Source organism: Mirounga angustirostris, unplaced genomic scaffold (assembly GCF_029215605.1).
Source record: "Mirounga angustirostris isolate CCGP_5_RB_7025 unplaced genomic scaffold, mMirAng1.0.hap1 SCAF_4, whole genome shotgun sequence".
NCBI lineage: Eukaryota > Metazoa > Chordata > Mammalia > Carnivora > Phocidae > Mirounga > Mirounga angustirostris.
Window position 1 is genome coordinate 93,575,584 of NW_026991712.1, and position 27,012 is coordinate 93,602,595.

The 27,012-nt window shown below is 45.1% G+C and overlaps 1 protein-coding gene across 1 annotated transcript; it reads left to right on the top strand.

Annotated features, from left to right (window-relative positions):
• Positions 1-13,485: 13,485 nt before the first annotated feature.
• On the top strand, positions 13,486-16,038 carry NHLH2 (nescient helix-loop-helix 2). The gene is made up of 2 exons (XM_064587478.1): positions 13,486-13,932; positions 14,013-16,038. Exon 2 carries the CDS (start codon positions 14,021-14,023, stop codon positions 14,426-14,428), a length of 408 nt encoding a protein of 135 aa, XP_064443548.1. The 5' UTR covers positions 13,486-13,932; positions 14,013-14,020; the 3' UTR covers positions 14,429-16,038.
• The last annotated feature ends 10,974 nt before the right edge of the window (positions 16,039-27,012 follow it).

Sequence of the window (27,012 nt, forward strand, 5' to 3'; positions counted from 1 at the left end):
TTCCCCCTGATGTCTTCTGTCCACTTCAATACTTTTCCTGTCTGGACCTTAAGATGGACAAATCTACCCAGAAAAGTCTGAAATGGAAACAGCCTTTTATTTTAAAAAATGGACATTACTTAAGATACAGGCATAGGTAGTGTTTACAATTGTTAAGATACTGAAACAACCCAAATGCCCACATATAGGAGAGTGAATGAATAAACTGCAGGATCTCACACAATGGAATACTGTGCAATTATGAAAAGGAATGCGGATCATCTCTCGGAAATGAAGTAGGGTGATTTCCGGGACATGTCATTAGAGCAAAAGGGAGAGCTGCAGGGAGAAGGTGACAGACATCCTACTTTGGTCCCTGTGATTCTGTGGCTGGACTAGCACCCTGGCTTCTGCTGAACCAGTTTAGAAGGCACTGGGGAGCAGAAATTGCCATCACAGTTAGGGCCAGTGAGCGTGTCTCTGCCTGATTGAGTTCCTCAGCCCTCCCCGTACTCTCTGCTGGTGTGGTCAAATCGCAGGGACTGCAGTTCCCAATCCTGTGATTATGTCCTCACCAAGACCCATACATGCTCCACTCTGCTGTCTTGTCTCTCTGATGGAAAAGGCTGTTTGTGGCTCTGGCTATTGCAGTGCTCCCCAGTGTGAAGGCTCAGCCCAGTGGACCTTCTCCATGTACCTCTTTCCAAGTCTCCTACAATTTGTTTGTAACACTCTTTCTCTAAAACCAAGTGGATGTTATCATCAGTGTGGTATACTTTACTTAATACATAAGATCTTAAGTAGGTTTCTGTTTATCACCTGACTGTCATAACTGACTCAATCCATTTGGTGAAAGACAAGGCTTCCTGAAGTCAGGAATCACAGGTTTGCTTATTCAGCAAGAAAGTGTGTTGCCTACATACAAAACATGAGGCCTATAGCAGGTGTTGGGGTGTGAGAGGTGGGGGAAAACAAACAGTGATTGCAATATAAATTCTATCCTTAAGGAACTCATAGTCAAGTTCACCATCTCCAAGGGGTATGCAAAGCCGGGAGAAGATCTATTGAAGTCTAGGGTGAAAATACTAGAATTTCTATTATGTCTAATTTCTATCTCTAACATTCTAGCAAATGTTTTACCTAAAGAAAAAATCAAACCTTACAGATATATAACATGTGGCTCGATCCTGGCTCCTTCAGCTGGTGTTTATGTCATATACATATGTCATGGGTATAAAAGGATCCTCAGGGCAGAGTGGGAGTTCTCAAACTTGCAGGGGTCCACAGTGGAGACCTCAGCCATTTAATCACTTTCAGTGTGTTGTGATGTATTGCACTTTGAATGTGCTTTGTTTAAGAGGGTTTGCGATTATATTATCTAGCTTTAAGAAAATTAACCCCCATAAAGAGAAAAATGGCTTAAAAATAATCCATTTAAAGATGCCATAAATTAAACATAATACTAATAATGTAGGCACCAGCAAACAATAAGAAAATGGCAGCGGGCACTCTCCCCATGGCAGACATGAATGCCTCATCAGCCACATTTCAATAAAAAACCAGGTTGATCTAGACAGTTCCATCAAGAACTTACTTAAACTTTAAAATTATCAAGAGTGTTAACTAATTAACAATGAAACTCAACCTAAGTGTACTGTTCACCTTTAGTGAGAGTTCCATGCCATCATGATAACCAAGAGTTTTAAAAATTATGCATGGAGTTTCACTTCTCCTTAGGATGTGGAAAGCAGCAAAGATGTCATTCCCATCCTAACAAAGAGAAAAATCCAGACAAAAAAACAAAATAGGGAAATTTCAGTGAACCTCTCAGAGAGCTAGGATCACAAAACAATGGAACAACCTGAGTTCCAAAGACAGACACGTCCTTCTAATGAGAGGTGGAAGACAAATTCTCTCACCTATGGGAGGGTACACGAGAAAAAGGTGTAGGCCAAGAAATATGTGAGGAAGAATAGCTACAAGTTTAAGGAATTGCCAAAGGTGAAGCGGGGGCTATGTGTCAGTCCAGAAGAGTGAGGGTCCCACCAAGGGCTGTTCATACTTTTCACAAGCTCTTATCCTTAAACCTTTACTGAATGCTCATGAAAGAGAGTAGGGTTGCAACAGGTGTATAAGAGGTAATTGGCAGGTATGGGGTTCGGGCAGAAAACACCATACATTTCCCTAGATTCTTCTCATGTGAGAAACAAAAGCTTTAAGCTTGGGGGACTGGTGGCAAAGACTGTTGCCCAAGGCACAGGAAAAGCATTGTGGGAGGAAAGTGGGGTATAAAAAAGACTATCCTGGGGGAGAAGCACAAAACTATCTTGGGCCCATGATCCTAAACTAATACCAAGCAGAGGTTTCCTACCACTGCGGGAGGGGAAGAAAAGTCCCGTTCAAGATCAATCACAAATATAAGGCAGAATTTGGCTGCCATAAGGAGGAGGGGCAGGAATGCAGAGAGGGGCCCACACCTGAGGCTGAAGTACATAGGTCCCTCCCTAAGACTTAGACGAGGGTAGAACAGAGAAATCTTCATACTCCCAACACAAACCTGGTACAAAGTAATGAGCACCAGCAGTCCAAGGCTGGGGATGGGGCACGCACATGGTGAGGGATTTACACCGAAAGCTGAAGGTGGAGTGCTAATCCTGGGAAAAGCTTCTGTCATGACAGCTCTCATCCTAACCACAAGGCAAAAGTAGCCCACCACTAGAAGAATTAGAAGTCTGTGATGTACTGATGCTCAGCATAGCAACAACAAAACCCAAAAAGCCAGCTCCACTGCTGACTAACTTGACTCTCATGACTCAATTCTCTATACTAACGGCCTGACAAAAGAAGAGTCATGGTCATTTCCTGGCATTAATATTTACCTTGGTCTCTGCTGTTCTGCATGAAATATCTGGTACTCACTCAAAAACTACATCTTACACACATGCATGCACACACGCACACACACAAAACCCACTGCCAAGAGACAATGCAGTCAACAGGAACAAACTCGAGTCACACTTGGATAATGGAATGAGCAGACAGGGACTTTATAATAACTATAATTAATATGTAGAAGGATATAGTGGGAAAGGTAAACATGTATAAACAGATGGGGAGTTTCAGAAGAGAGAGGGAATTGCTAGATATGATAACCCAACATCAGAGATGCAGAGTGCCTTCAATCTCTTCATCAGTAGACTGAACCCAACTGAGAGAATTGATTAACTGGAAGATCTATCAACAGAAGTTACCACATCCCACCAAAAAAAAAAAAAAAAAAAGACACAAAGAGAAAGAAAAACAAAACCAAACCACAGCAATGACAACAATAGAACAGAGCATCTGAGAGATCTAGGACAGTATCAAACATTTTAACATACATATAATTGAAATCCCAGAAGGCTAAGAGAAACAGAACAGGACAGAAAAGATTTTGAAAGAAAAATGGCCAAGAATGTCCCCAAAATGATGAGTGATAGTAAATCACAGATCCAAGGGGCTCAGACAACCCCCAAGGGGATATATACCAAACAAACCAACCAAAACACTTCACACACACCTATGGACATCATAGTTAGCCTGCTGAAAACCCAAAATAAAGAGAAGATTTTGATGGCAGCTGGAGGAGAAGAGAGAGGACCACATTATATACAGAGGAATAAAGATAAGAATTAGAGTAGACTTCTCATCAAAAACTACACAAGCCAGGGGTGCCTGGGTGGCTCAGTTGGTTAGGTGACTGCCTTCGGCTCAGGTCATGATCCTGGAGTCCCGGGATCGAGTCCCACATCGGGCTCCCTGCTCAGCGGGGAGTCTGCTTCTCCCTCTGACCCTCCTCCCTCTCATGTTCTCTGTCTCTCATTCTCTCTCTCTCAAATAAATAAATAAAATCTTTAAAAAAAAAAAAACTACACAAGCCAAAAAAAAAAAAAAGCACATTTTTAAAAATACTGAAAGAAAAAAAATAAATAAAAACAACTGTCAGTCTAGAATTCTATACCCAGAGGAAATCCTTCCAAAAATGAAACCAAAATAAAGACAGCTTCAGAAAAGCAATAGGTGAGAAAATGAAGTGCCAGCTGGCATGCTGTGTAATAAGTGTTAAAGGGCAGAAGAAATATGTTACCAGGTCAAAACTTGTATTTATGCAATCATATAAGGAGCTCTGAAAATGGTAAAATGAGTACTACCCTGCAAAATGGGGAACAGACTATTGATACCTGTAACAACATGGATAGACCTCAAAATAAGGACCCATTGAAAAAAGGCACACAAAAAAGAAAACTTAGTATTTGATCATATTTATATAAAATTCTAAAAACACAAAATAATCTCAAAGGACAGAAATTAAGACCAACGGTTTCCTGTGGGATGAGAAGGGAGGATGAGCGGGGATGGATTAGAGTATAAAGGATGTGTTCACCACCCTGATGGTTATGACGGTTTCATGGCTCCACACCATATGCCCAAACTCATTACACCATGCACTTTAAATGCATGCAGTTTGGGCGCCTGGGTGGCTCAGTTGGTTAAGCGACTGCCTTCGGCTCAGGTCATGATCCTGGAGTCCCGGGATCGAGTCCCACATCGGGCTCCCTGCTCAGCAGGGAGTCTGCTTCTCCCTCTGACCCTCCTCCCTCTCATGCTCTCTGTCTCCCATTCTCTCTCTCGCAAATAAATAAAATCTTAAAAAAAATAAAAAATAAAAAATAAATGCATGCAGTTTACTAAATATATTATACCTCAATAAACTGAAATGGGGGTCATTGCAAAATAAAATTACAATGAGATACCATCAGACACCTATTAGAATGGCTTAAAATAAGCTTTTAAGAGTTAACAATAATAAATAGTAGGGAAGATGTTGGACAGCTGGAGCATTGCTGGCAAAAATGCGAAACGATACAACTACTTTGTAAAACAGTTTGGCGGTTTCTCATAAAGTTCAACAAGCATTCACCTTACAACCCAACGATCTCAGTCCTAGTTATTTACTCAGGAGAACTGTATCCATACATCCTCATACATGCTTGTATGTGCATGGTTATACTAGATTAGTTAGCTGTATGCTTAGGATCCTACCGGAAACAACTCAAATGTTGATTCATTTGTGAATGAAGAAACAAACTGCTACATCACACAATGGGCTACTATTCAGGAAAACCAAAACCAAAACCAAAATGAACCAAATTGCTGATTCATCCAACAACATGGATGAATATCAAAAGCTGCATACTGAGTAAAAAAGCCAGACTCAAAAGTCTGCATAGTGTATGATTCCATTTTTACAACATTCTGGAAAGGGCAGAACTATAGGAACAGAAATCAGATTACTTGTTGTCTGAGGTTGATTGTGGACAGAGGGATTGGTTACTAAGGGATACAAGGATGCTTTTAGGGTGATGGAAATGTTCTATATTTTGACTGTGTTGGTTACATGAATGTATACATTTGTCATATTCATAGAACTGAACATCTCTGAAGGGTGAATTTTACTCTATATAAATTAAATTTCAATGAACTGATTTTAAAAATTAAGCATCCAAACCATGAAAGGAAACCCCTGAAGTTTTTCAGTGATACTTAAAGTCATGTCATATTCAATCTAGTACTTTTAAACATTTCACTAAATATAATGGTAAACGTTTAGAACCTTTTCTTGAAGTTTCATATTCTATAGCAAAAGCCACTCTTGGGGAAAAGGTTGAAATAGTGCACAGGAACCAATAAGGTAACAAACAAATATGCATTCCCATGTCAGCAAATTTCACTGATAGACACTGGGGAAACACTGCTGGAGATTTGAAGAAACAAGTATGAGACCAATTCATGGAGTGGGGGCAGTTTGCTATTTAGCTGGATGAGAAAGAACATCAGTGATTTCTAACATGTTTCAGCTCACGATACTTTACAGATTGTTTCAATAATCAAATACACAAAGAACTTCTCTTTTTAAGGGGGCATTGAAGGTAAAATGTATGGGAGAAGAGCTACTCACAACTGAAACGATCTTTAATAAAAGAATGATTTATGGAAAAACTGTGGACCTATAGCCACTGAGGGAATGGCTGCTTTAACTCAAATAGAGGGCTGGGAGCCAGAAATACCATCACAAGCAAAATTTATTCACTAAATAATTTCTATGTAAGAATTTTCCATAAGAAAATTGAAGCATACCAGATATACTCGTGTAGTTTTCAGTCTTTTAAAATATGGCAGAATCTTTGCAATAAATGAAACTGGAAGAGATCATGAAATTCTACTGTCCCACAAAGAATTAGTTAATATATAGCAAAGCTCTTAAAGAATCTCTTAAAGAAGCCTGTTCGACTTTAAGTGTTCTAAATTTATTTTTCTTTCATGACTGGGTTGGGGGGGGTCAGTAGGTTGCTAACCGCAGATTAAAAACAAACAAAACACCCTGAATGTCTCTCTTTAAGTATGTATTTTTAAAAGAGTTAAATGGTAATTTTTTAAAAAAGAAATTTGTGCTATGGAAAAGACATTTTAAAGAGAGATATTTGGGGGGCACCTGGGTGGCTCAGTCAGTTAAGCGTCTGACTCTTGGTTTCAGCTTAGGTCATGATCTCAGGATTGTGAGACAGAGTTCCACGCTGGGCGTGGAGCCTGCTTAAGATTCTCTCTCCTATGGTGAGCGCTGTGAATTGTGTAAGACTGTTGAATCACAGACCTGTACCTCTGAAACAAATACATTATATGTTAAAAAAAAAAAAAAAAAGAAGAAGAAGATAGTAGGAAGGAAAAAACGAAGGGGGGGAATCAGAGGTGGAGACGAACCATGAGAGACTATGGACTCTGAGAAACAAACTGAGGGTTCTAGAGGGGAGGGGGTGGGGGGATGGGTTAGCCTGATGATGGGTATTAAAGAGGGCACGTATTGAATGGAGCACTGGGTGTTATACGCAAACAATGAATCATGGAACATTACATCAAAAACTAATGATGTAATGTATGGTGATTCACATAACAAAATAAAATTTAAAAAATAAAATAAACAAGCAAGTAAAGAAAAAAGATTCTCTCTCCTCCTCCCTCTGCCCCTCCTCCCCCCACTCTCTCTCTTAAAAATAAATAAAAAATATAGATAGAGATTTGGAAAATTTTCTATTGTTATGTGATTTTTGCTGCCCAAAGTAATGGAAATGTGCCCATATATCAAAATCTCTTACATGTGAATGCTTAAAATACTTAGAAAAATCTAAACTGTTAAAAAAATTTTCCAAATAATGAGTTTCAGGGCTTTTGAACTCATTTGTTAAAAGAATGAAGAATTCCCACTAGAAGGAAATTTGCTAGCCAAATTTCATCAAAACTTTGGCATATTTGATAGATAAGAGAGAAAAAATTAGAATCATAATTTAGTTAATAATCAATGATGAACTACTATTTGGATCTTTGAATTTTTGTATTACATCTCTTTCTGCTATAGTAGCCATAAAATCCAGATTCTAAGTAAATTAAGCTTAAAAACCAGACCATCAGATCACATTATCACAAAGGGTTAAGCAATGATTATAATAAAATGAAGCTTATTGCTTCCAAAAACTATATATTATCTTGTGCTGTTAACAGGCTTTTGTATTTAATAATAATAACAATAAATAAAAAATTTTAACAAAGATTATTAATTTTATGTTTAGCATTCTTAAAAATGTCTTTTTGTTTACACTTTATAATTATAGAATATGCTTGTAGGTAGTCCATGTATAAAGTTTGTTGATAATAAATATACATATACTGGATGTGTACTATCAAAATTTTTACTGATGGGGTGCAAAATTTAAGAAAATAGATTGGAAACAGCTAGTGGAATTAAATAATTATAAAGCCTTTGTAGTCCAATAGCACCTGGCACAATGCTAGATGAACATTAAGTATTTAAAACTGTTTGCTCAGTGACCACCTCTGAATACAAAATGTGGTAGTTTCTGTATATTTTGTGTGTATGTATATTTCTCCCTTGGAATATGCATTTCATTTGGTGACTGATTCCTCTGCCTGAGTATATCTGTGTAAGACACCTGGACCACAGAAGCAGTAGTGCTCCATGGTGGCAGTTTCTGAATTTAGACAACCTGAGTCTAAATCTTGGCTCCATAATTTATTAGCTATATAACCTTGAATAGATCATCTTCTGTGGCCCAGCTTCCCTTTATACATAATCAGGACAACAGCAGTACCTGTCTCATCGCTTTGTGGTAAAGATAAAATGAGTTAATATGTGTAAAGTCCCTAGACCTATGTCTGCCATATGGAAAGTGCTCACTGCAGGTTAGTTGCCAAATACACACACACATACACACACACACAATTGGGGTGAGTATACTGATATGTTTATATTTCATGTAATTTTATTTTACATTTCTGGTTCACAGCATATATGTATTTTGAATAACAGTAATATTATTAACAATAGTCAACACTGATTGAGTATGAGTTCTGGGCATGCATTTAAGTACTCTACACAGATTATCTTTGTTTATCTTTGGAAAAAAGATGATACAACATAGCAACATATAGCATACTTTTCTTATTCCCATTTTACAGATGGAAAACTGAGGTCCAGAAAAGTAACGTAACTCCCTTAAGTTCACATAGCTAACTTATGATAGATCCAGGAAGTCTGGCCTATTTTTAGATTTTATTTATTTATTTATTTGGGGGTGGGCAGAGAGAAGGGAGGGAGAGGGAGAGAATCTCAAGCAAACTCCACGATGAGCAGGGACCCCAACCTGGGCCTCGATCCCACAACCCTGAGATCATGACCCCAGCAGAAACCAAGATTTGGACGCTTCACTGACTGAGTCACCCAGGCTCCCCAGTATGGCTTTTTAAATCACTGCTTGCCACCTCCCGATTGGTTTAATATTACAATATTACTCCTAATACTCCCTAATATCTTCATTTGTATGATGCTTGGCAGTTTATAAGATACTTTCACATACAGTGAGTCTCATAACCAGCCTGTGAAGTGAGTAGGGCAAGATCATTATCCTCACTTTTATGGAGAGGAAACTGGTACAACTGAAACCATTTGAGTCTTTCAGTAGACGTGTTTCTGCGTTACAAACATCCTGGCTGCCTCTGTACACAGGGAGTCATTCACCATAAACGGACCGAGTACTTAGAATGTGTCAGACTCAGACATCCGCGTTGGGGGACCTGCCCTGGAAGCATCACAGCCTAGTGGGAAACACAGGTATGGAAATAGAGAATCACCATATACCATGCGTAATCTCTAACGGGGATAGGAAAAAAAGTGCTTATGAAGCACAGAAGGAGGGACCATCTGTGCCGGGGAGGTCTTCGAAAAGGCGAAGGTGGCTGCGGGGGATGGGGAGGCTTTCCTGGAAGACAGAATACACGTGTGAGTGTGAATCCATGTTTGTGACCATGACCGTGCGTCCAGCCATGGCTATATATGAGTCTGAGTGTGTACCTGTTTACAAGGGCTTACTCACGTATTAATGTATGTACACGCAGTCCGTCAGTGTGGAGTCAGTAAGCCTGAATGTAAAGAAGAACGTGTCTGGATCCACACACACCTTGGCAGAATCTGACCTGCCCTGGTACCTTCCCCCTGTCCCTTGTTCCCCCAACACCAGGGTAACCAGAGTTACCAGTGGCTTCCCACTGTAGCAATTGTCCCAGGCGCTCTGGGGATTAGACGCACCAGGTTTTTCACCCTGTCAATCTGAATGTGTAGCAGTCTAATGGAGCCAGCTAGCTTACCTGAGTGGGGGTGGGTGGGTGGAAAGTACAGTTATCTGTGGGTGCACATCTGTGTGCACACTTCCGGCTACGTGTGAATGCTTAGTGTTCCTGCTCTAAGCCAGACTGGGGAAATCTCCTTTTCCCTGCATCTTCACCACCTTGGGGAGTTCACCCACTCACCTGTTTCCACTGCCACGTAAATGGGGCTGGCTTCTGCCTCCACGTAAGTGTCCTGGGGATATCTAAAATGTACTTCTGTGCCGGGGCTGGGCAGAGGCAAGGCTGGAAAGTGTCGGTGCCCATTTTCCTTGGAGACACTTCCTACTCTCCCCCACCCCTGCCCCATTCCAGGCCAGGCATCTCCCCTAAGCTGAAAAATGTGTGCAAAGGCAAACAGGACTGTTGGTAGCCATGAGGGTCACTCCCAGGGGTAGGCTGATCAATCCTCTCCCCTGATGATAAAACTTGTTTTTAGAGCAAAATCGAAAAAGAAAGAAAACTGAGGACCCCTCTCTCTACAAATATTCCCCCCAGGAATTAGTAAGGTGGGGAATAGGCTATAATATTCTTATTTCTTTTAAGCTTACACAATCAAAAAAGCTAAAATGATTGCAAATAATATGTAGTTGATCGAAACTAACAGTATCTCTATAAAGTGGTAAAGTAATTGGACTAGATTTTCCCTTTTGTTAGAAGGCATATAAATTCAGGGCCATGGGGTCGTGTAAGGCAAAGGCATCACGTGCTGCAATACACTGGTGATTTGTGTGGGTTTCCATCCTGGCCCAGTGCACTGCCTCAAAGCTAGATATTCACATGGTAAAATATGCAAAAATGAAGTACAATAATCAACACATGTAATTTGCCATATTTTAACTTGAATGAATGAATGAGCAAAGAGAAAAACAAACATATTTAGAAAAGTAGGATGGTCTTGTGGTAGAGTGCTCTCTGAAATTAAAATACCTGGATTCTCTTCCCACCTCCACCAATGACTTAATCTATTGAAGGGGGTTTTGTTTTTATTTTTTTAAATCATATATTGGAAAATTAATCCAGTGGCAAGATATATTTTAAAAATATGAATATGTTCAATCAAGTCCTGTTCAAGTATCTTTTAAAATGTAAATGATCACTAAAATAAATGATCACTAATAAATGTTAGCTGTTGCATATCTGAATATATTTACTGTAGTACCTATCATATATAGTGTATATTTTCATGTTCTGGACACAAATATTTTCCTTAACATTAAGGGAAGATACTGTTTTTCTAATATGTGAGAGCAATTTTTCCATAGTCAATATGTGTTTATTTGCACTTAAATACTGCATCAATAACCTGAAAAAGAGAAATAGTCTGGTAATGGCTAGAGACTCTGTTTAGAGGCTAAGGTTTCTATCATGGACTGCTTTCAACTGTTATATTTTATGGCACAGATTCAGTGGGAATCTGATCTGCTAAAATATTTGGGCTGTGAAAACTCCCACACTGTGACAGATGTCAAGTCCAATTAAGTGACTCATGTCCAGGTTTCTGTCCAATAGGATTTCCCATTAAATATCAATTTAGGGGAAAAAAATTCCATCCCCCTTCTTAAGCCTTTATCTCTTCCACCATCTCCAGGCTGAATCAATTGGTACCAGGAGAGCCAAGAAGCCACACACGCATCTCTGCCTCTTTGCTCTGGCTCTCCCACCCTCTCCCGTCTTTCTCCGCTTCCCTGTCACTGTTACTCCGGGAGACGTTCACTTTCCACCAACCTTCTCCAAGCGTCTCCAAGCCAGACTATATATATTTTGCTGTAAGGTAAAGAAAGGAGGGGGTGGGGTGGGGGATGTAAGCAAGCCTTGAAAGACTTTGAAACTGCAAATAGGTGTCTGTTTATACAAACTACAAGTAAATGAGGAAAGAGGAAGAGGCAAGCTTAGCCCCGAGTTACAGTATTGTGTTCCTGGGAACTGGGGAGACATCAGCTGAACAAAGCCTTATCTCAAAAAAAAAAAAAAAAACAACATCACTTCTGAGGAAGATCGCATCTCTGCCTTGCACTTCCCAGTTTCTGCTCAACCGTATTAAGGGAAGGAAAGGAGTCCTACAGGAGCGGGATCTTATCTTAACCATCTTTCTTATTGATTCTTCCGCTATTAGAAAGTGGAGGAATCAGGCCTTTGATGTGATTGTGTTTATCTCTGCATCTCTTTTGTTATTTATAGAGACCTAGAAGAGGAAAAAAGGCACGAGACTTTTCAACACCTCACTTAAAAAAATCAACAACGAATTTCCCGAAATGTTTGAGAACAATTAAAAGGAAAAGGCGTTTTTGGTCTATCAACTAAGTGAACAATCATTTGTATCGTCCACATCCTGAGACATTATCGTCCCTCGCTGTGGACACTGGCGAGATGACAGCTGCTTTTTCATATTCGAATGTAATAAATATTTGCTGCTTTTAATATATTTCGGAGTTGCTCCCCTCAATTCTTTGGAATTTGTAACTCTAAAAGATTGGAGAAAAGATTATCGAAAAGGCTTTTACAAGGTAAGGCTTCTTTAAATAATTTTTTTCCACCCTGGAACTAAGTTAGATTATTCATATTGCATTTATGGATGTGCTTCAGCTAATTGTTAAATAAATAAAATGTATGCACGACATGCTATTTATGAATATTTTAAAAGGGTATCTGGAGGAGAATTTAGCATGCTTTGAGGGCAACCCAGGAACTTTTTAGCCGAACTACAACTATGTTGTTGCTTATTGTGCTTTTCCATTACTCGCCAATTTATATATGCCCTTTCAAGCCGAATGTATAGATGGAAGTTGTTCTACTTTATAAATGTATCTGCGAAAAGCCCGTAAGGAGTCCCATGTAGTTCACCTGGAGCATTTGTTTTTATTTTGCTTTAGAGGACCTGCTTTCCTTGCAGCGCCATGAAAGCCAGCTTGGAGACAAATTCGCTCCTAGGCAAGTGCAGTGCTAGGAGCGGATCACACATCCCTGGCTTTTGTTTCTCTAGAAGCAAGCCCTCCTACACGTCGCCGCCGCGGATTTCTCCCGCGGCGAGCGTCTCTCGGGCTGCACTCACGCGGCCCGCGGCCTGGTGCTCCCCCGGCGCCTGCGGTCGGTGCGCGCTGCACCCGCAGGTGCGGGGCCCTACTGCTGGCCCTTTGCTTGGAGGCCGAATACCCCCAAGCCCCGCGGTTGTGGGCGCCCCCCCGCCCCGCCGCAGGCGCTTGGTCGGGGTCGGAGCTACAGGCCCGGAGAGGAGCCCGGCGAGGCGGTCTTCCAGGAGGGCGTCGTTACAGGAGACCTGAGCACAGACCGGCTCGGCCTTGGCCAGGCCGCCCCGGGACCGCTGCGGGCTCTCGGCTCCGGGCCCCTCAGCACGGGACTCTGCGGGCGGAGAGGACGCTCGGGCAGTCTCCTCCCGTCCCCGGTCTTCCCTTCTCTCCCAGCCTCTCCTCCCGCCGCGACCGGGCCGCCAGCATTTTCCCATGAGGTGGTCCGCCGACTGCCGGGCGCATTGTCTCATCCCCGCGTCGCCGCGTCCCTAAGTCCCCGATGTGTGTGGCTGTCTGCGTGACAGATGGTGCTTTGGGGAGCCGCGAGGCCTAAGGGTCAATTTTCTGTAGAAAGGAGCCTTCGCGTTTTCAGTCATTGTTTTTTCGGAGAAGCCTCCCGCTCCGGGCCGCCTGTCCGCCGTGCGCGCTCAGGACCCGGGCTCACCTCCAGCGCGGGGCGCCCTCCGCAGCCACGGCCGCCCCGCACGCCCCAGACTAGCGTGAGGGCCACGGGCGCCGCTGCCTCCGGCTGCTGGGTCTGAGGCCCTCGGGGCAGGAGCGCCCTCGGCGTCTGCCCGGCCCGCGTAAACCGCAGAAGCGCTCGCCGTTCGGAATCATTCGTTCGTCAGGGAACGGGAAGTGAGGCAGACTGCCTTGCAGAGTCGGCATTTGGCCGGAGCAGGCACAGAACGCGGTCGCAGCCTCCTGGGCCTGCCCTCTCCCCGGGGGCCTGGCCCGCAGGCCGAGGAGTCCGGTCCGGGATGCGGCCGGGGCCCAGCCGGGACCTCGCTGGCCCCGGCCCCGTGGGGAGGCGCGGGGCTCGGGCCCTCGGGCCTGCCCCTCTCGGCGCCCTCCCTTCCCCGCGGGGCCAGCTCCGCCGAGCGCGCCCGCCGAGGGTGGGCAGGGGACCCGGGCCGCGCCGAGGGCCGACTTGGTAGGCTCTCGCCTGCTCTCCCGCGGATCCAAAGAAAACCCTGCTTCCTTTAATTGATTGATTTTCTGGCTCCCCCTCAGCCTCCAAAATGATGCTGAGTCCGGACCAAGCCGCCGACTCGGACCACCCCAGTTCGGCGCACTCGGACCCGGAGTCGTTGGGCGGCGCGGACGCCAAGGTGCTGGGCAGCGTGTCGGACCTGGAGCCGGTGGAGGAGGCCGAGGGCGACGGCAAGGGCGGCAGCCGGGCCGCGCTCTACCCGCACCCGCAGCAGCTGAGCCGCGAGGAGAAGCGCCGCCGCCGGCGCGCCACGGCCAAGTACCGCTCGGCTCACGCCACCCGCGAGCGCATCCGCGTGGAGGCCTTCAACCTGGCCTTCGCCGAGCTCCGCAAACTGCTGCCCACGCTGCCCCCGGACAAGAAGCTCTCCAAGATCGAGATCCTGCGTCTGGCCATCTGCTACATCTCCTATCTCAACCACGTCCTGGACGTGTAGGGCCTGGGGCGCGGCGGGAGGCCGCCGGTCCGGAAGCCGGGGCAGCGCCACCGACCCGGGCGGCCGCCGTGGGGCCGGCGGACGAGGCGGTGGCCCAGCGGGACGGCCGCCGGGAGAGGCCTGGACGCGGGAGGAAGCTCGTCACGCGTTTGCGTTCTCTCCGGGCAGCAAGGAGACGAGGGGTTTCCAACTCGGGAAGGTGGGGTTGTCTGGCGAGCCTGGGGTTTGCAGGGGGCATTTTCCAGGCCAGGCGTGCCTCCTGGAGGCACCCGAGACGCACCGCCTCCAGGCCTCCCCTCCGTGTGTTAGGATCCCTCTAAGGGTAGTTGCTTTAGCTCACTGGAGACTTTGAGTTCTCCTACATTTATCTCCCACAGATGTTCATGTTTTGAAAGAATGAGGGCAGAAGCTCAGAGTAAAGACTCCTAACTTTAGACTATCTGGGATTTTTCTAATTGACAAGTCACCTAACATTTGGAGGGTTTGGGAAAGACTCTCCTCCAATGTCGAGATTTAAGGCACAGAAAGGTGGAACAGGAAAGTTTCCGTTCTGCTGTGGAAAGGAAGATTATATTAGAATCCAAATAAAACAGACAAACCCTCAATATTGGTAAGCTCAAAAGATACACTGAGAATAGACACACTGTGGGAAGGTTTGAGCTGGGTGAGATTTTAACCCCAAGGTATGACACTGATGTAGACCAGAGAATCCATAATTAAATGGAAATTTTAATATCTGATTGCTTTTTCAGGCGAAGTGCCCCCTTTATATATCCAAAAAACATCTATTTGTGACCTTAAACATGTGGACCCATAGGTGCAGTTAGAAAAAAAACAACCTATTTTTATTTATGTTAGAAGGAGTAGAGTATTTTTTTCAAGACATTTATTTTTCAGAGTGGTGACAGTTTTACTTTGGATACTCTGTGCCAATTTATTTATAGTCAAGTGTTTACACTTTTTCCTGTGGAATAATTATGTCTAACTTTTTACGTGTTTGTTGAGATTATACTGTGGTCTTTCTTTTTGCTCTAATTACATTGCACTTGTATAACAAATTTCCCACTTCTCCCTGTTTCTAAACATATTTTATATATTAAGATGTTTGTTCTTGAAAGGTTCTTTTGTTGTGAGATCAGCAACACTAGCACTTCACTATTATAGTTTTTTAAAAAAAGTAAGTGTTGTTATTCTTATCTGTAGTTATGTCTGAAAAGTACTTTACAAACTGTTTATAAGGAGAGTAGCTTCTTTGTGTGTGTGTGTGTGCTGTTTGTGCGTGGGATGATTTTAGGAAATTAAGTTATTTTCCTAAAAAAAAAATTCAAAACTACTTTCCTCTGTGACAACCAAAAAGAAAAGTCTATAACCTGAAAATGTTTCATGTTCTCAGCTGTGAAACTCTTAAAACAAGGAGTGTATTTTAGAGACAAGGGAAAAAAAAAAAAAAAAACCGCATCTGCTATCCAAAGATTTTAGTCTTTTTCAGGGTTTTTTTGTGTCTCTGTTGCTTTATATAATGCAATATTTTGTAGTGAAAATAGATATAATCTGGTTTCTATCTGACAAGTTTTTCATATCTCATGAATGGTGCGCTGTTTTGCATATAAATAAAGGTATCAAATAAAGTCCTCTCCTTTATTTAAAGCATACTGTCTAAAAATAATAAACCTACTTGTTGAGCACAAAATATATTAATGGACACTCCTCAAAAAGGAAATAGTTAAAACCCCCCACAACCCCCCCGCCAAATCTTAACATATTTGTGTACTGAGATACTTGATGCTTTTCCTGAACTTGGATCCTGACCAGTCTATATAGATGTTCCACATATGATGATGACATAGATCACGTTCCTCTGAATGAGGAGTAAATTACAGTGTTTATATAAAAATATTACTTGAATCATGGATTCCTTTGCCCTAAAAAGAAACTTAGTAATTAACTCAACCTCTTCAAATTTGAGTTAGGAAACTGAGGCACAGGGAGGTTAAATGCCCTATACTCAATCACATGGCTATTTACTGGCAGAAAGAAGACCCCAAGATGATGACACTCAGTCCTCATGGCACTTGTTAAGAACAAGGTGCATCCTGCAGCACTCAAACATCTAATTAGGACATAGATTTAAGACATGACACCTGCAAACAACAACAAAAAATTAAGTCCTGGACCAACCTTGGGATATGAAGAATGTCATCTACTAAAACCTGTAAAAATGTGAAATTGTCTGTCTGTAAGCAGAACACACGAATAACTTTAAAACTTCATACACATGTACAAAATATACACATACATATACACACATGTATAAGATATTATGAACTATGAGTCGACATCACACCAAATCTCTGGTTGCCAAGTAAAAAGTGTAATTACGTGGATACTTGGTTTTACGTCTGTGAATCATCTGGGATTATGAGCATTTTTCACTTTTCACCCATGTATCTTACAGTCAGGTTCACAGATACCTAGTGAGACTTCATTCTCTTCTTCACATGGAGGTAGGTGCTTAGTAGGAATGCTCTTCCTAGGGCATGAAAAGGAATGGTGCCTTCTTTGGCTTTGTATCTGGAGTCCTGGCTACCGCAGCAGTGGATGGTTAATCCAGCCTCCACACATGCTCTCTTTGGATGGACTGTTTGGATTGAGGTCTTCCCACCTTTAGGAATGGTCCCACTCCTGACAGCACTTTACTATTACACTACAGAAAAATTGGCCCTGCTCCTATGCCAAAGAAATGGAGTCAACTTCGAACTTCTAAAAACTTTGAGGGCCTCCCTCTTCCTGGTTTATGAGCGCAATTTCCAACTGACCTACACAGACCTCCCAGTGACATCTACGAAGGATGTTTTAACTCACCCACCAGACTACGGCCCTCACCCTTGGTGTTGACCTGAGGCGGACAAGGACAAGGGGCAAAGTACAACATCTCTTCTCAGCTACATGGGTCCTGTGGTCCCAGGAGAGGATCTCTGCAATGTCATTTCAGATCCAAGGCTGTGTAGCACCCTCTCAAGAGAAAGGGGGCACCGCGGCACTCTGCTAGACCAGAGGGAAACTGACTCATCCCTGGCGTGTAACACGGGCTCAGTGCTGTTCAGCCACAGGCAAGGCAGTAATGACTCTTCTCTGAATAATGACGGTGAGCCTTCAATCTTACATACAGCAAATATTTATTGAGGCCCTACTGTGCGCCGGGCGTTGTTCTACTAGATGCTGAAAATAGAGCAACAGATGAGACAAAGCCTGGAGAGGAGCGGGACACTGACGACAAATAAATAAACAGTATTTAATTTCAAGTTTTGCTCAGTGCTATGAAGAAAACCAAAGCAGGGTAAAGAAAGAGACACTGGCAGCGGAGGGTGCTGCTAAGGGTATGATTTGAGGGCTGTGAGGGAAGGCCTCTGGATCTGCTTCACTGGCAGCTGCCAAGCCTGCTGCTACTTGCGGGGGCCTGCCTTCTCCCATCCTTTACCATGTCCTGTGCTCATGCCACCAAAACCAGCCGCGGCCGATCTCTCGCCACCCCCCACTGGCAGCGGCCTCATCCTTCACCCCCAGCTTGCTCTCTCCCTACGCAGACTAGGGACCACAGTTCCTTCGGCTGCTCCTCTGACCTTATGCCCTCTGTCCCAGCTGCCCACAACGGGCCAGTGCATCGCCACTCCCAAGAAAACCTAGCCCCACCTGGCCCAGCCAACAAGGCCACTTGCGCTGAGTATTTCTATGCCAGGATGGCTACTTCACTTCTGCCAGTGCACAGAGACATCCAGAGAAAAGGGGCAAAAGTCTTGAGCAAAAAACCCTTCCCTTGCAGGGAGAGGGCAACGGGAGCGCGAGCCATTGAGAGTATGGGTAGTGGGCTGGGTTAGGAAAGGAAGAGCAGACTGAGGACAGGGGGTACATATGGAAAGAAATGGGGCTGGATGGAGGAGGAGAGAAAGCCTGCTTCCCGTATGAAACCTTCTCTTGGGGCTTCCTCCAGTGGCCCCGCCCTATGACCACGTTGTCTGCTATGATGAAGTAGACAGAGCCAACCTCTGGAATGCTGTGACGTATCCAGTTCCCATCGCTGCCATCTGTCTCTGGATGCCAGTCTTCCTCCTACTGAGGTTTGGGGGAAGCAGGGGATAAGGGGCAGAGGACAGCCAACTCAAGTGCACGTATAGCCAATACCCTTTTCCAGGCCTAGAAGGGCTCTCGCTCATTGTTGGGATAGTAGGAATACTAACAGCTAACATGCCCTCAGTGTGTATTGTGTGCTTACCGAGTTAAGGCCTTTGCATGCATTATTATCTCATTTAATTCTCACAGCAACCCAACTAGGCGGGTAACTGTTACTGTCTCTACTAAGCAAATGAGCAAACTGAGGCTTAGAGGAATTACATAACTTGCTCAGGGTCATGAAGCCATGTTTGTTGGCTTCATGAAGTGCGTAGCTTTAGGGGTCATGCTCAACAGTTTTCCTTTGCTAAACGGGTGGCCGTGCCAAGCATGCACCTTACCTTTGGCCCTGGCACCCCATCTCCCCATCCATGTGCTTAGGAGAAGCTTCAGTTCAGGTCATGCCTAAGGAAAGTAGGTCCCACAACCAAGAGGACGGAAGGAGGCTAAGGCTGAGTCTGTCCTCTGCTTGCCAAGTTCAGCACGTGCCTGAGCTTGGAACTAAGCTGTTGGGAGGCAGGGAAGCCTCTCTCTATATTGTAGGAAGACACTGCAGGCTCGTGGCAGCCCTGGACCAGCTCTTCCTGAAGGACACTGGAGCTAAGCTGACACTGTCCGAGACATTATTATTCACCACCTGCTCTTCTGTCTACCCCACCCACACTCCTTACTTAGCACACTAGGTCCATTCTCACGTTGGCCTGAGAAACATCTTTTAAAGTTAGCATGCCAGTCCCTGCCTGAAAGCTCTTCTTGACTTCCCACTGCTTATAAATAAAGCTCAAGTTTTTCTCCAGGCATAGAAATCTTTCACAAGCTTGTTGCGGATACTCTCTAGCATCATCTTCAGCCACTCTCCCTGAAGTTAAATGTTCCTGCCAAATTCAGATTTCCTCTCTTCCCAGGAGATGCCTGATCCTTTCTAAACTGTGTCTTTGTACTTACTCTCTTTCTGCCTGGAATGCTTTTCCTCCATTCTTATTTTTTGCCCGGAAAATTCCAATTATTCCATTGTCACCCAACTCAAATGTAAACACTTTACAAAACTTTCCTCAGTTTCTTTGGGCAACCTTAGCTGCTCTGGTCTCTGAATCCCAAATACAAACATCATTATACCAGAATTTATTTGTTTTTCCTATCCCTGTGTTTGAAACCCAGGAGTCTGGGGCCGGGTTTAGACTCTGGCTCCAATTCATTCTACGTGTGTGATGTTGAATATGTTACTATACTTCCTTAAGCTGCCATTTTCAGATGTGTAGGATGGGATGATATATGCACCTATCTCAAACCCATGTTTCCATAGGATAATGGAGAGTGCTTACCAGAAGAGGAAGAATACAATAAGAGCTGGATGATTGTGAGCTACTGTAATTACTCTTCCATTTATAGCATGCATAGGAAGTTGTATAGGAGAAACTAAAAATAATACATTAATAATTCATTAATGTGGGCGCCTGGGTGGCTCAGTTGGTTAAGCAACTGTCTTCGGCTCAGGTCATGATCCTGGAGCCCCGGGATCGAATCCCGCATCGGGCTCCCTGCTCGGCGGGGAGTCTGCTTCTCCCTCTGACCCTCCTCCCTCTCATGTGCTCTCTCTCTCTCTCTCATTCTCTCTCTCTCAAATAAATAAATAAAATCTTAAAAAAATTTTATTAATGTGTTAATGATCTGTGGTCTCCATCAACTCTATTCACCTGCATATGACACATAACTCGCTCTACAAAAAGTCAGACAGAAATAATCCCTGTCCTGTAAGACAGAAAACATTACAGGTAAGTAAATAGGATGTGAGAGAATAAAACATAAAAGCATACATTCAAAGTCATGTACATGTCTGCAGCCCCCACCCCACTCCTCGTGGGAGGCCTGCCCTACGCCTTTTCTCTTTTCATCGTGGTTTCCCCTGGAGACTGCTGCTGTCATGGGCACTATCGCAGAGAGGTCAGGAGCACGGACTCTGACAGAGCACGCCTGTGTTCAACCCCCAGCTCTTCTACTAACTGACTTTGGCCCTGAACAAATTCCTGAGTTCTCTGCCTCAGTTTTTTCACCTGTAAAATGGGGGTGATTAGTCGTTCCTATCCTGTAGCATTGTTAGGAAGATTAATTGAGTTAATTCATGTAAAACACTTAGCACGTGTCTGGTGTATGTTAAGAGCTCAACAGCACTTACTATAATGGCTTTTTAAAAGTTAACTTATTTTTGAGGTAACGAGGAGAGAAATTGTTGGAATTTCCTGTCCAGTTTGGCTAAGTATTTCCAGATCAGGAGGGAAGTTCCTCCTGTCCTTGCTGACATTTCAGAAAGACACCAGGAGAAAGGGACAGGATATCAGGGATCATGGGAAAGGTGTAAGATCCGTGGTTATAGGAGAGGGGAAGGGCCCTCTCCAGGATCTCCTGGGGTTAAGATGGGATAACCGGGGGAAAAGGACATTGGGGTTAGTCTGCCTGAAAGGCTCAGAGGGTCAGACCAACTCAAGGGAAGGAGATAAATGAAACACCCTCCAGAGCTGACTCGGTGGAGCAGGACCTGGTGCATCCTCTCCTGGTCGATAAAAGTAACAGGGGCTGGGGACTGTTTCTGAAACAGTGGGAGTTGAGCTGTGTTGGAGGTCGGAGGTCTGGTTTGCAATGTGGGGAGGTTGCCTTGGTTCAGGTGTGAGTCGATTGGGGCCTGGTGAGTAAAAATCAATCAGCATAAATTTTCTGAGCAGTAACTACATTAAAAAAAAAATCCACTTAATGGAGAATTTAAGAACATCTACAAAAGCGAAGGTCATAGTAAACTGGATTCTAATACCCCGATATTTCATTTATACTCTTACCCACACTCTCCCCCTACCTCATTGGGTTATTTGAAGCAAATTCCGAATATGGCACCATTTCACCCATAAATCCATCAGTAAGTATCTCTAAAAGATACAGACTTTTCTTTCTTTTAACTTGACTAAATTACCATTATTACTGTGAAACAAATTAGCAGTATTTCCTGAATATCATCAATGAGCACCTACATATTTGAGGGGAATTTTACAGCTGGCCTAACCCACCTTTCCCAATTATCTTTTTCTTTCTTTCTTTTTTCTTTTTAAGATTTCACCCATTTATTTGAGAGAGAGAGAGCACGCATGAGTTGCGGGGGGCGGGGGGCCGAGGGAGAGGGAGAAGCAGACTCCCTACTGAGCAGGGAGCCCCACACAGAGCTCAATCCCAGCATCCCAAGATCATGACCTGAGCTGAAGGTGGATGCTTAACTGACTGAGCCACCCAGGTGCCCCTCAATTATCTTTTTTCTCTAGCCAGTTGGATCGTCTTTCTGATGGTCCTCTACTTAAAAAATTCACCCCATGTCCTCCTTAACTTTGGCACTTTCTCCCTTCTCCCTCCACACAACATGAGTGCCCCTGTCACCACCCTCTCCCTGCCTCATCATGGAAGGACATGCCTGAGAAACTGGCCGGTTCAGCACAGTAGGCCATTCCGCAGTCTAAAGCTGCTGTGGGGGTATGCTTGGGTAGCTCGCAGGTAGTAGCTGGTTAACTACAGCCCAGGGTAAAAGACACACTGCCAAAGCCCAGCTCAGACAGATTTCAAAGATTTAAAAACAAAAAAATCAGGTAATTCTCTTAGCTGTTGGTGGGGAACTGGGATGAGGAGCTGCCTTGGAGAAGGAAGAATTCTGGGAAATTAGGAGTATGGACCTGTCAGCCCTCCCTCCCTGACGGCAACACCTATGGAAGCCTGAGGATTATTAACAACAGCAACGAATGCCCCTACCATGGTCCTCTCAGCTCACAAAGTCTGTCACGTATGCTATCTCTGTGAGTCCTTCAGGCCCCTAGGACAGGGGTATGACCAACTAACATCCTGAGTGGTTAAGTGGCTCAGCTACGTCTCATACCCTGTCAGCAGCAGCGCTACCTAGAAGACTTTGACAACAATCCTGTGCTCCTTCCACACACAGACCCCACACTGTCTGCCCTGGGTCATAGCCTGGTGACTAGCAGACGTATCAGCAAGAACTGCACTAACTTAGCACCTACCCTTGGCCAGACACTTTCCATGACTCACTCACATAATCCTCCAACAATCAGTGACTCAGGAGCCCTTATTATTCCTAAATTACACATGAAGACACAAAAAACACAGAGAAGTTAAGAAACGTGCCCAAGGTCACACAGCTAGCAAGCTCTGAATGGGAAGTGAAGCTGAAGGGCAGTAAAATTCAAAAGCTTATACTTTGAAAAAAGGAAAAAAGGAAAAAAATACAAGTTTCTTTTTGTGGGAAACAAAATACCACACAACACTACAGGAATTCAAAGAGCACATTTCTCTTAAGCAGCCTGGGCCCCAGACCAGACATTGGCCCGGCCCCCTGGACTTGTCCTCGCACGCTGAGAGACACCAACATCACCCAGCGGAGCAGCTGACTAGGGCACAAATGCGGGGCGTGGCTCTGAGCCTGGCTCTGGGAAGTTGAGTGCTGACAACATCAAGCTGCACTAGGCCAGGCCCTGGGAAGGTCCAGAATGAGTCATTGTTGCAGGATGACCCTGACAACACTTAGGCTTTGGGAAGTGTTCAGAAAGCCTCTGTGGTCAGTACACAGGCTCCTTGTACAATTCTAAATAAATGGAAAAAGAAACGAGTGTTCTCATTGGCTGCGTGCCAACACCAAAGGCTCACACAAAGAACATGAACCTACCCAGGACTCACACACCTACTGCATCCTCGGGTCCTGGGTGTGACAGATGCCACAGCCCTACGGCGGTCACACACATACCTGCAGACATCTCCCCACCTGATTCTTTTTTTTTTTTTTAAAGATTTTATTTATTTGACAGAGAGAGCACAAGCAGAGGGAGAGAGAGGGAGAAGCAGGCTCCCCGCTGAGCCGGGAGCCCGATGCGGGGCTCGATCCCAGGACCCTGGGATCATGACCTGGGCCGAAGGCGGACGCTTAACCGACTGAGCCACCCAGGCGTCCCTCCCCACCTGATTCTTTATACCCAGCTCTATTTCCGGACTTTGCTATCAATACTGCCTCATGCCAGACACTTTGTTTGGTCATGTGGTGTGAGCAAGAGGAAATGGCACTTACTACGGGAGCTAATTATTAATTTTTTTAAAACTCTGAAACCCTGATTAAAGTTTTGGGTGATTTTTTGTAGTTGGGACTTCAAGAGGTGTGTTGATTTTGTTGGTCTGGAGGCCGGGCGATGGCGGCGGGGTGTGTGCTGCAGGACCACGGCCCAGTCCGCGGCGTCGTCCTATTTGCATGTGGGCCCGGATTTGTCTTTGGCTTCTCGTATGGTTTGGGATGAGACCCTCGCGTCCCAGGGGAGGGGGGCAGGTGTTGCTCCAGTCGAGCGAATGGAACCAAATTACAGGCCCGTCTGTCACCTCCTCTGGGAGAAGGTGGAAGGAGGGGGGCCTGGAGGGAGGGAACGAGGGGGGAGGGGGAGAGAGAAGCGCCGCCGCCGCCGCCGCCGCCGCCGCCGCCGCCGCCGCCGCCGCCGCCGCCGCCGCCGCCGCCGCCGCCGCCGCCGCCGCCGCCGCCGCCGCCGCCGCCGCCGCCGCCGCCGCCGCCGCCGCCGCCGCCGCCAGAACAGAGAGCCCGGCATCCTGCTCAGGCCGGGAGGACGGTGAAGAGGCCCGCCGGCGCTAGACACGTCTACCTGCGCAGGGCCGCGCAGCAGCGGATGTGGGGAGCGGGGACCACACTGCCACCCTGGGGCCCGCGGGGTAGGCCCGCGCCCCCGGGGCTCTTCACTGACCCCCTGGAGGTCCGCAGCCACTTAGGCCGCGTGTCCGCGGCGCCAGCGACCACTCACACTGGAATTGGCTTCACTAAATTGATGCATTTTCTGACTGCAGGGATTTGGGGTCTGTGTCTCTATTCCATCAAGTCTACTAAAAACAAACATCCCACACATCCATGGCCTTAGTCTTTTGGTCTACAGTAACGGCTTGCTCACACACACACTCTTCGGTTAATCCACACCAATTTGCACGTGTAGGCCTAGATGCACCATCCTGATTGTAGACCTGGGTGGGCACAGCCACCGCCCCTCTGCTGGGATTTGTCCTTCAGCCAGAGAGAGCGCATGCTGATACCACCTGGTGATGTCCTGCAGCTTCATGAACTGTCTGCAAGTGACTTGGAGGCTGCTATAATACCAGAGAAAACAACGAACACTTTGCTGTCTGGGGCAGCCTCTAGAGATCATCCTTCTCCTGAAGGCCCCAGTGGGGCAGAGCAATGTTATTCTAAGCTACCTGAGAAAAATACAAACGGATAATGTGGGCCTTTTGTGGAACGCAGTGGACAGGAATAATAAATTGCCATCATTTTGCTTTCTCCTATAGATAGAGTGGTACAAAGAATGTAAGAGAGAATGAGGGCGGAAAAGATCTCAAACCAGAAAGAGTGGCTCTAATGCAAAACAAGTTCTTGTCAAATTCTTCAGACTTGTGTGCAGAAAACAGTGTTTCACATGCCTTATTCTCTCTCCCTGCCTCTGGGGTAGGCAAGGTTAAAGCAATTGTCAGCTCCCACTAGCTCTTTCAATAAGGGAAGAACTGAGGCATACAGTGATGATGTACTGCAGGCCCAAGAAGAGACAAATTCCTTCCCCTTCTCTTTGACAATAAAATGATTGACAGAGATAATTCCCCATGTGAGATGAAAAAAGAACTGCTAGCAGATAATGGCTGTGCTTGGATGGTGGCTGGTGAGACTCTGTCCACCCGACGTCAAGTGATGACTGAAAAGGGAAGCATGAATTCCATTATCCAGCTGTTGCTGCTGCTGGTTGCCAAAATATCCAGATGTTCCCAAACATCTGGGTACTTGACAGCATGTTTTTACCATATATCCAGATGCTTGGTATTGTGTAGACAAAGGCCAAACCTAGACACAGAGAAGCAAAGTAACTCCCTGGACAGAGGGGTGCCAAGAGCTGGTCAGGAGACGGTGAGAAGGGACATTACGTAGTGGTGGGGGAAGAGAAAGAGAAATTAAAGGGAAAAACACAGGTGAGAGGGTTAAAGAAATAAAAGTAAATGTTCCAGAAGAGAACAACTTGGTTTCCTCAGAGCCTGCACCTTGGTTTCGTTCTTACCTGTCTCCATGAGAAACGGCTCTGCTTGCTCGGGTCTGGGTCATAAAAGGCACAAAAGAGCGAGCGGGAAGATACCCATGAGGAGACCTAGAGCAGCAGTCTGGGCCCAGACTCTAGCCCCACCCAGGGCAGGTGGCTGTGTGTCTGCAGAGAGGGGAGACTCCAAAGTGGAAAAGTGATTCACATAGCAGGGAGAAGTGGTTATCACACAGGACGAAGGATGTCCATGTTAAGCAAAGCCCTGAAGTGTCCCGATTAGTCAACTTTGTTTCCAGTTATCAATCAGGATGAGGAGCTTGGTATCGACAGAACCAGTGATGGTGTAACAGAAGGAAAAGGGTAATTGACTGGGGGAAGGTTGTGCAGTTCAGTGACAGATTTAGAGGAGGGGACTTGATGTGATTGAGGTGATGGTGGGAGTAAGTGTTAGGCTTTCAGAACAGCTCACAAAGCCCCTTGTAATTCCCAAGCTGTCTGTTATCTGTGAAATGCAAATCAGGAGGGGAGTGACATCATGTCGGATTATGGCCACAGGGAGTAATTATTTAGACATTAAAGGCTACTGAAGGGAGTGGTTGACAATATTAATGATGTCCAGATGGACGAAGTGTGATGCTAAAATTATTTTCTAGTACAAAGAACGAGGGAATTTTTATCAGGGTTTCTTTTCTATTGGACAGCCTGTATCTCTTGAAGGTTTGCCCCTCAGAGATAGTGATCCTAAGAGATGGTCTCTGGAATCAAAGCACAATGGGGTTTACAGAAAGGAGCCACAGTCTCCAGTTCCTTGGAAGAAAGGCGCAATCAATATGCAAAACATTCACATAATAATTATGACTATAAAAAGAGGAAATAATCTCAAGATGGTGTCTATAACAAGCCGGTGATTGGAAACCCTTCTCTCCCAACACTCGCCCCACCCCATTCTGCCTTTCCTATCCAAATACAGCAGTGTGCAGCAACTTGTTGCTCCTCATGGCACTCTCCCCTCCCCTCCCCTGCAATACAAACACTAACAGACACACTGGCCATTAATACTGGTATCAATTGTGGGCGCCTGGGTGGCTCAGTTGGTTAAGCGACTGCCTTCGGCTCAGGTCATGATCCTGGAGTCCCGGGATCGAGTCCCGCATCGGGCTCCCTGCTCGGCAGGGAGTCTGCTTCTCCCTCTGACACTCACCCCTCTCATGCTCTCTCTCTCATTCTTTCTCTCAAATAAATAGATAAAATCTTTAAAAAAAATACTGGTATCAATTGCATAAGCACAGGTAACAGTATTCTCAACCATCA